Raw genomic sequence first — 10,509 nt, 5'->3', positions numbered from 1 at the left:
ACCTCCAAGTGAGAAACCTCCCTGCACCAGCAAGGAGAGAAGAGTTGTTTGCCATGGCACCCATAGCGCACCCCCTAGGCAATGCAGCACCCTTACCCATCTCTCCATTGCTGCCCCTTTTATTTGTGCTCATCATAACTCATGATGAAGGCAGCATGAAACAGGCCCATTATTGTATAAAACAGCCATGCCTTGGCACCTCAGCTGAGGATCGCGGCCCCATTGGCCTGGGCACTATACAGACAAGCCACAGAGAAGACAGTCCCAGCCTCGGGGAGCTTGCACCCCTAGGGTGAAACCTTGGCCCTACTGGAGTCAATGACAAAATTCCAATTTACATCCCTGAGGCCAGGATTTCGCCTAGGTGCCAGACAAGATGCAACTGGTGAACAACACAAATGAGGGGGGAGGAGTGTGAAGCTGGGAGGATGAAGCAACAATAAAACAAAGAGCGTTTAGCAGAAAAACGGACATAACACAAAGGGCCAAACCCACCCCTGAAGCAAATGGCTGCAGATCCAGTGAGGGTTATGCCCACTTGCCCCAGGGCTGAATTTGACCATCCTGTTTAGCTCCCCACCGGTTGCACTTACTGACCTAACCTCCACTGCTATCCAGCTTCAGGTGCATCGTCCTCCTCCCATGCTACGCATCCAGTGCAATACCTGCTTGCACAGCCATGGCTGCTGGGAAGGAGGGAACTGCATCCTAACACACCTGGGCTGCATGGAGCAAATCCAGCTCTGCTCAGTTCACGCCAGTGCAATCCCAGGGCAGCTCCCTGTGCAATTGCCTCCGCAGGGGTGTAACAGGGTGTGCTGAGCCAGCAGCTGACCAGCACTCTGGCCCTCACCTTCTCACCAGGACACAGTAACTGACTGACAGACAGGCAGGTAGCTGAGCATGCCAATTACCTGAATAGAGGGGGTAATTGGGTGGAAGTAACCTGCAGCAGCTGGGGCTATCTAAGCAGGCAGGAAGGCAGCGTCACATGAAGGAAGGCAGGAGTAGGTAGGACTGGCTGCAGCTAATTCTGCGGAAGCAGGTGGGGGAAGCTGGCTATAAATAGTATATAAATAACACTCCAGGCTGTGGCCTGCAGAAGGGATATAATGAAGCACGGTGGTGAACACTTGCAATTGGGGTGGCTAGTTACTGAGGCTGGAAAAGATGCTCAGGGCACCACCGCGTGGCAAGGGGACAAAGCAGGAATGCCACAGCTACTGGCCTTCTATGCCGCAGTCCGTCCAGGCTCTTGGGGTGCACAGTATGGGCCTGGCCTTTGTTACCAAGGAACTCAGGAAGCTGGGTCATTAACAGGCGGAGGATTGGACGCTAAGTGCAGCATTGGACGAAAATTACTCCAGACTGTGAGCCAGAGTCATGACAAACAGCAGGGTTTGTCCAAGGAGCCAGTATCCTGGTGGAGGCTTGACAGAACTGCCAGGTAGACCCCTACACTGGGGCTGTACTGCCAGCTGAGCTGGTGGAGGGTGTGCCCAGGAGTCCCACAGTGATGTGCCTGGCACTGGCAGGGGTGAGCTGGAACTCCAGAGCTGGCACTTCCTATAGTACTATTTGCATTGTGGTAGCACCTGGAGGCCCCGGCTGAGATCAGTTGTGCAAGGTGCTGTCCATACGCTTTGCAAGACAGTCCCTGCCCCAAAGAGTTTATAATCTAAGACAGACAAAGGGTGGGAAAAAGAAGATATCCCCAGGGGACCTGAGGCACAAAGAGAGGAAGTGACTTGGCCAGTGTCACACAGGCAGCCTGTGGCAGAGTCAGGCACTGAGCCCACCTCTCCTGAGTTCCAGTCCAATGCCATAACCACAAACCATCCTTCCTCTCTGCTATGCAGAGCACTCGAGGCCCCAGACACTTGCTACCTGCCACCACCCACGGCAGCAAGCAGGACTGGAGGCGACCCTCTCTCCCTGCAGCAGCAGCCTTCTCCCAACACGTCAGGCTCCTCATCCGCGGGGATATGCAACTGCATATTGGCCCTACTGCATGTGCAGCAGGACTGACTCCTACTTCTCTTCCCAGCTAGAGCTCGATGCAACGGCTTTACACAGCAGTACGGGCTGGGGGCTCTTTGCCTCCAAACAGCAGGAGCTAAACTGCAACTTTCTAACCTCCAAGAACCCTAATCTGATCTCGTGTTTTCACAAATAGAAAGGCATGGGGGGGCTGAACAAGTTAGATGCACAGCTGCCCACTTAAAGTGAGCACTCACTTGCTTTGAGCATCCACCTATGGCTGGTTGTATTCTAATAGGATTTCCAAAGTATGGGTTGCGTGTGGGAGCTCCCCAGGGGCAGGAGAGACAAAACAGTTGAGTATTCAGCTGCACCAGCCATGCCAAAACCTGAACAAATAATAATTCAGTAGAGATGCTGCCATCATACAAATAATAAACCAGCAGAGTCTGAATAATGGAAACGACTGGCTGACTGGGACAAATTTTGCGTGCCAGGTTTTACTGATAATTCGGTGGGGGTTGGCCTAGCACATGGCCACTGTACAGCCTCTATCTGTGCCTGCCACGTGCCACCTTTGTGCATGTGCTCCGCCTCCTGCTGAGAATCCTGGCACAAAGAAATAAATGAAATACTCAGAAAACACATGGGATCAAACCTGCAGGGATTTATCAATCCTTGGTTAGAAATCAGGCCCACTGTGCAGCTGCTGTTGATAGCTAAAACGGCAGGCAGAATATGGAACGATTGAAGGATTTGCCGGTTGCTGTTCATGTAACTTAATTTCCCCAGGATGGATGCGGTTGAAAGGGCACCCGTGCAGAACTGTGTGTTCTGGGTCTCCATCACATATACCCCGCTGGAGCACGATTCTCCCTCTGTAATGTGGCAAAGGGAACCTGACATCTCGTTGCCCTCAATTCCAGCCAGTTAATATTCTTGGTCCATTGGTAGGGCATTTGTGGGTCACCATGTGGGCCCCCCAACCTGTTAGAAGAGCACCCCTGGCTATTTGCCCTGCTGGAACCTCTGTCAGAGGCCTCCTTTTGTTTTCACTGCCGCCTTCTCCTTGGGAAGAGGCCCAGCCGAGGAAGAGGACTCTGAGGGGGTTGTTGGTGGAAATCTCAGGAGACGGTGCAGCCTTCTGAGGAGCTTGGGGGTGGGGTGGGAGAGGAGCAGAGACATGAGACCCCTACAGCCCACAGCCCCATGCTGGTATGCACTCTGCCAAGGCTGTATGTAAGGGGAGGAAGAGTTTGTTGACCTCCATAGTGTGGGTTTGACCAGAACTCCTATGGGGGAAGAGTAATGTCATGCCAGAGGCTGATGAGGAGTATATGCGAAGGTGCAGGGTGGGTGGGGCAGTATCAGTATTGGAAGAGGATTGCAAGGATAGGTCCCACCACAAGCCCTACCTCTTTTCACTCTCCTCTCCACTCCCTAGTCAGGAGAAAGGAAGTCTGGTGAGGCCCACGCTGGAGCCTTCCTGCTCCAGCATCACTAGGAGCCGTTCTGAGACCAAATGTGGAGGAGACTGTGGCAATTCCCTGCTAGAGCTGGTGCCAATCAAAGCGGGAGCATTGGAAGGCACTTTTCCTGCTCTCCAGGGAAGAAGCTGCCAGCAAACAGCTTGAAATGGCTGCAAGCTCATCCTCTTCACCCACAAGGCAGCTGCAGGACTGAGGCTCCGTAAGAGGCAGATCCTTTTCCCACAGCTGCTGGAGAGCGGGACTGGGGGTCAGGTCCCAGCTGTTCTCGCCACCCTCCACGTCCCCATTTAGGATCACGGCTCAACAAGCTACCATGAGAGGAGAGGGAAGGGGAAGCACGCTGCTAAGCCCCAGAAGACTAATGGCCAGAACCTCAGCTCCACTGAAGTAAACAGGTGGGGAGCTGGCCCCATGTCCCCCAGAGGAACAAGTGGAGATCAATCTCAGTGAGCAGAGACAGCAGTTCTGGGCCTTTCATAGGGCCCCTTTTGGGTGCCAAAAATCTTCATGAGAGCAGTGGCTGTGAGCGCAAGATAGGCATGGTTACCCAGAAATCTCTATTCTAGGCCAACCGATCCCAGCGTATGAGAATGGATTTCCATACAGCCCATAAGAGCTTGTTTGTTTGTTTCAAATAGCAGATGAGACACAAAGTCTAGCAAAGCAAGGAGCTTACCCCTTCTCTGGAGCATGATGTCTTTGTGGTTGAACTACAGTGGGAAGGTGCAAGGTTGCACCCAACACCCCAATTGGTTTAAAATCTTGTAATGCTGAGTATTTCCGATAGCGCAGACTCCGCCTCCTCGGCAGCATTAGTTTGGGTTTTCATTGTTCTTACGAGCACAAATCGCTCTGAGCAGAACCTGAAGGTTATCGTACTCAGGAGCGACTAATGCTAACACCACAAATTCCTTCCGCACTAGAATGTAAGGAAGGCTGCGGGTGCTGGGGAAAGAGCCAAAAGTGGGGCAACAGAAATTCTAGCTAGAGCTACTTTCTGCCCTCCCTTAGACCAGTGAGGATGATGATGGGGGTTCTTAGAGCTAATGGAGGACAGGGTCAGCTCTCAGATTCAAAGGTGGGGGCCCCCAGGGGCTCAGGCGCACTATTCCCAAGCTTGCTCGCCTCCAATTTTAACCTTGCACTTCAAAAAAATCCAATCCCACTTCCCCCAAACCCTTCTCCATCCTGTTTCCGGAAGAGCCTCACCCTATGGCCATGCCTCATCAGAGAGGCGGAGTTCAGGGGCAGAGGGATGGTTTGAATATTTCATCCCTACCTGAGAGGTCTCCGGATGTTCCTTTGAAACCAGAACATTGCAGTCAAGACAGAGCAACCTACTCACAGGTTGGGGCCTGCATCGAGAGTCACTTAAAAGCAGATGATCTATCTGCCATAATGACCAGTTGCATCATGTTTGGAGCCCCACTGTGGATGGTTTCAAACATGAAGTGAGAGTGACATTGAAGTGACAGTAAGAACAGATGGAGATTGTTTACATCCCCCCACCTGAGTAGCACAAATGTAACCCCACTGAACTTGGTGCCTCTTCTGTTGCACAATGCATCTCCACAGCTGATACACTATCATCTCCCTTTTTGCAAATCTCTGCCAACGTTGCTTCCTTCACTGTTCGGATACTATGTGACTGTCCAGCTAGGAAATTCTTTTGTATATTACCTCACTGCAAATTATCACTTGCAAACCTCTAAAATGTTACACTGAAGAACACGTGCCCAGCTTGTGAGGATCCCTAATTTAGAGAGGGATCTTCATTGCTGGAGAGCTTGTTAATACAGATTTTGTTTTCAGTAAATTTTGGCACATACCATTGAGCGTTTGGTTACTGACATACACCGCTAGGAACCAGCAGTCTAAGGATTAATCGGAGCAAGCCTGGAATACAGACTGCACTGCTGAGGGTTTTTGTAAGCCATTTCCAAGGGAACAATTCTGTCCTACAAACAGGACATCAGATTCTATAATTTGTGGGGAGCTATTATATATCACTGCTACCTTAATATACTGCCAAAAATAAAAAGTGTAACATGGTCTGACATCTCCTGCTAAGAGAGACAATTATTCATCAGTGGTATTTAAAACAAATTGCTAGGCAGCATATTATGTAGCTGGCAGCTGCTGGAGTTGAAGCCATTCTAACAGGGAGCAGGAGAGAGGAGAAAAAATTAGAGTAATAACAATGACCTCCGTTAATAATTTATCATCATCAAAATATGACTTCAGTAGTAGAATACAGTTCAGAGTAAAAATTCCCAAAGAGCATGCACATTTAGATGGATTTCCTTCGCAGACGGTAGTGTTCTCTGCAGCTGGGGCTGTTGGACGATAAAGTGCTCCCAGGGGAGGAGAAACCAGTGGGACCCCTCGTGCTCAGGGAGACCTCATCGATTTTGTAAGAAATGGAATTATAGTAAACGGGATTGGTGTGGCAGCTGAGGGTCTCTGGATGGGAAGGGGCAGGGCTCCCACACAGCCGCGGTCTGTAGCACAAACACGTGCAGAAGGAAGGGACTCTGGCGGTGGAGTTTGAAGAGTGACGTCTTGGTCTATCAGCGTCTTCCTGCATCAGTGGGATGAGGTTCATTTGACTTGTCCTGTCTTCTATGGGTAGAAAAACAGCATCTCTGCTCTTACTGTCTTCCTTAGCTTTCAGGTGGATGTTGTTCCTGACTCTCCTCAGGGATGCCCTCTCTTCTGCATCCCGCCTCTCATCTTCCGAGTTCATAGTCAAAAACCTAAGGACAACTAAGTTTAGGAAAGCACCAATCACAGTCAAACCGACCAAGATGTACATGAAGCTGAAAGCAACATACGGTGGCTTCTTCTGCAAAGCTTCGTTTTTCTGCAGAGCTACAAAGTCCCCAAAGCCAATAGTGGTCAGGGTTATGAAGCAGTAATAATAGGCATGGAAGAAGGTCCAGCCCTCAAAATAAGAGAAGGCAGCTGCTCCAACACACAGTGTCCCCATGCATGACAGGAAGCCTACTAAGACCATGTTTTCCATAGAGACGTTAGTCTTCTTCATGCCCAGACACTTCTTTATTTTCTTCAGCAGTAACCGGACTACAGTGTTCATGCGTTCCCCAAGACTTTGGAACATAACCAGTGTGAGGGGGATACCAAGGATTGCATAGAACATGCAGAAAACTTTGCCAGCATCTGTGCCCGGGGCAGCATGTCCATAACCTGCACCAGAAAAAGAGAAAGGCAGGCATTACTTAAACCCACAGGAGCAATGGCATCTCACGTCAGTGTTGCAAGCCAAATTCCATTGCTGACAGACTAGTGTCTGTGAGGATTGGGGGGTGAGGGGGAAAAGAGCAATGTTTGCAGACAGATTTGTGTGCCCATGGTTTGCGCTTACTGAGATTTGGGATTACACTCCCCTGCGGGTCACCCACGCTGATCTCCGAATTGCAAGAGTACACTAAGGATGGAGTTTCATTTGGTCTTTACAGGGCTAAAGTTACCCCTCTTGCACCCCACGATAGCCTGTGGGCTCGCACTGGAGTATCTATGGGCAGGATTAGACCCACAGGGCCTGCTTCTCCTCCCAGGCTGGATTCACACTGGTGTAACTCTACTGACTTCTGTGGATTTTCTTCTGATTTATGCCAGGGGAACTGAGAGGAGAATCAGACCAAAGGCACTTTCATTTTCACTCTATTGTTTTAAATACAAAGTGTTTATTTCACTGAAGCACCATGAGCTGACCCCATCCCTACAGAGCTCAGAGAAGGCTGAAGTGCCGCATTTTCCATTCTCACCAACACAGATTAAGATTTAATGTCCTGGTCTTATTTGGAGATTTAGAACTGGTGTACTAAGCAAGGAGGCAGGCGCATGATAACTGTAGGATAAGAACAAGGTACTCACTGAGGTCCTGATCTTCAGGATTCTGCACCCACCTGACTTGGTTGATAAGCTTAATTGAAATTTGTGATCTCTGCCCCAGATGGAGGAGTAAAACAACACAAGAGAATTATACTGTATCCTGCAGTAACCACTATGGGGGCAGGAGGCCTCATCAAAAAAACAAACTACATTTGAGAAGGCAATAGGTATGGAAACTTCTTTTGTGAGCATGTTTACATCCTAGAACAATAATAGTTAATTTAAGAAGGGACAGAGCCAGTTTATTTCCCTGCACTGCTGCATGGTTTTTTGAAAACAATTATTTAAAAATGTCACTTTTTCCAGTTACTTAAACAAGTTGAATGAAGAATATGGAAAAAATATTCATCAAGAGACATTCTTTTTCTTTCTAGTTCTCATTCAATACTATGACTGGGCTTCCCCTACAGTTGCACAGGGCAGAGCTTTTACGGAAACTGTCCGATCACAATGATGGATTGATCAGGAGATGATTTACACACACTGTCTCTGGTAGATTCTCAAGTGCACCTCCCACTCCAGGAAATCGGATGGGGTTGCAAGACAAGGTATTGCATAATTGACTGTGGTAAACTCACGACTGCAATATTCTAAGAGAGAGTTCGCTTCCCATTGTTTGTGTATACACACATCAACATCAAATGAGTTAAAATTACCTCATGTCATTTACTCTGATACAATCAAACAAGCAGAACACAGAGTGAAATCAGGACTTGAGTGACAGAGAAAGCTACCAGACCTTTAGCACAACGTCTGGCAGCAATCACCAGGTACTAGGGTACATGAGAATACTGTGGGAACACCAAGCGGTAAATAATGATCTAAAGCAGCAATAAGGTGGAGAAATCGCTGTTGTTCCCCCCAATACTCTTAAAAGAGGATATGACTGATGCTTTCAAACCGACAAAGGAAATGAGAGAGTAAACACGGATACACCGACTGCTTCAAATCAACAGAAATGTTCTCTTTTGGGTCAAATGAAACATTTTGTTCAACCGCAAAAATATTTCTGCCTTTCAATTCACCCAAAACTTCAAAAATTTTGGTTAGGGGTTGACTTGAAAATAATTTTTTTCCCCTCTTGGAACTGTCAGTGAACTGAAAAAAATCAGTTATTTTCACAGCTCTTCAAGTGACACAAATGCGGATGAAGCGTTTTGCTGAGTGAAGAGTGCTCGGATCTGTCCTGAGAACACAGGGAATGTCCCTGAAGAGTCACGGACACTTCCATCCATTTGAATGTGGTCAGCAAGACTCTACAGGTAACGCTTACACTGCAGCTGGGAGCAAGCCTCCCAGGGTGTCAGACTCACACTAGTGGGGCTCGAGCCAGCATACTAAAAATAGCAGTGTGGACGTTGCAGCTTCGGCAGAGACTTGGGCTTGCCACCCAACCTCAGACCCAGGGAACGGGTGAGCTTGACAGTCAGACCTGCCACCCCAGCCACAATGTTCATGCTGCTATTTTCAGTGTGCTACCTGAACCCCACTAGCACAAGTCTGTCTGCCTGGGCTGGGAAGCTTGCTCCCAGTGGCAGCGGAAACATACCCTAAAACAAAGCACCCTAAATCCATCATTGTGCACAGGGAATGTGTGCAATCAACTAAATAAAATACTTCCCACTTACATTCCGATTTTCAATTGCGAAAGGGCTTTACACCTTTCCACTAAAATTTACCCCTCTATAAGGATTAAGCAATTAGCCCAGGTGACTGTGCGATGGTGAAAGGCTAGGATTAGATTAGTTCATGGCTCAAGGCTACACTTGCAAGTAATAATTACAGCTCAGCCAGTGCAAAGGGGCACTGGAACTTTATAGTGAGACTCAAAGGTGGGGTGGCTGGCAAGGCTCCCCAAAGTAGGTCTTCTACAATCAAACATCAGGGCTTTGAGGAGAAAATATGGCTGAAATCTGGGCCCCCGTGGGAGTTTTGCCTGGGGTCAGGGTTTCATGCATTGTACTGAGGGCCTCCAGGCTGTTCCTGGAGAACTTTGTCAATGGAGCAAATTTTAAGATGTTCACATTTGTACATTCCCATAGAGAGGAATAGGCCTTTTCCTGTCAGGGGTCCCATTGTTCCCTGCAGCCCTTTTGCTACTGCCTGCAATGAAGTCATCGGCCTGTGCTTAGCCCCCACAGTATACTGTCACGTGACTGTGAGCATACTCACATTTTGCATAAACATTTTGATAATATTTTGCATTTTCACAGCCCCTCCTATCATAGGGTCTCAGGTGGCTTTGCAAACATCAGGGAGCCCTGGCCAAAGTCCCAGAGAATTAGATATTACTTTGCAATTATTATTATTCCAATTTTGCAGATGGGGAAACTGAGGTCACATGGAGTCAGCAATACAAGCGGGGAGTGGAATCCATGGATGCTGCCTCCCAGTCCCTGTTGCTCCTCGGCTTTGGAACTGGTAAACCTGATTTTACACACCTCTGAAAAGGTGAAGACACTTAAATTCTTTGGCCAATTTCCAACATTAAAGTGCCTCTTAGCTCCCCGCAACAATTCAAAGGCTGCCCATTTGCACAAATGAGGTCTCGCTGCCCGAGGAGGGGGTGGGTGGGTGCAGGCAGTGGGGAGTGAACTCAGTGCACATGGAGAGGTGGGGGTGCAGGCAGCTGGTTGAGTTTGTTGCATATGAGAACTACGTAACATCACGCAGGGCACACCAGGGGAAAGGTGGCTTCTGAGTCTTGTTAGCATAATATCTGAAGGCAGAGGTAAGGACACCATGGGCAGGCAGTGGGGATAAGAACTCCCAGCTGTTCAAAACCTTGTTCCCATGACGCCGTGTGATGGGGCTTTCTTACATCGGGGCAAGAAGGGGCAAAGCAGAAGTCTCTTTGCAGGTGGCAGGGAGGGAAGGAGCCTGATGCTGGAGCCAGGGAGTGGGGTGGAAGCTGCACAGAGCATGACATGGATGCACTTAGATACCAAGATGACAGCAGCCTTAAATTCCAGAGTACTGCGCTGTACCTTGCAAGCTCACGGGGTTCATGGGGGCTGCTGATGGCTCTCAGGAGGAGACTGCAGAAGTGAGCTGTTAGTGGTGCAGTGACACTGGGACTGGGGGAGGACACATGGGGAAGCAGGTGTGTGTGTGGGGGGGGGGG

At 49.0% G+C, this 10,509-nt stretch overlaps 1 protein-coding gene across 1 annotated transcript; it reads right to left on the bottom strand.

Moving 5' to 3' along the window:
- Positions 1-5,685: 5,685 nt before the first annotated feature.
- LOC112110440 (potassium channel subfamily K member 9-like) lies at positions 5,686-10,394 on the bottom strand. Its single transcript, XM_024205436.2, has 2 exons — positions 10,373-10,394; positions 5,686-6,677 (listed from the first exon to the last, which is right to left on the bottom strand). Exons 1-2 carry the CDS (start codon positions 10,392-10,394, stop codon positions 5,761-5,763), a joined length of 939 nt encoding a protein of 312 aa, XP_024061204.1. The 3' UTR covers positions 5,686-5,760.
- Positions 10,395-10,509: the final 115 nt, after the last annotated feature.

Source organism: Terrapene carolina, unplaced genomic scaffold, assembly GCF_002925995.2.
Source record: "Terrapene carolina triunguis isolate 2854851 unplaced genomic scaffold, T_m_triunguis-2.0 Scaffold233, whole genome shotgun sequence".
In the NCBI taxonomy this organism is placed as follows: Eukaryota; Metazoa; Chordata; order Testudines; family Emydidae; genus Terrapene; species Terrapene triunguis.
Note: the sequence above shows the minus strand (reverse complement) of the source record. Positions and strands in the feature narration are given on the sequence as shown.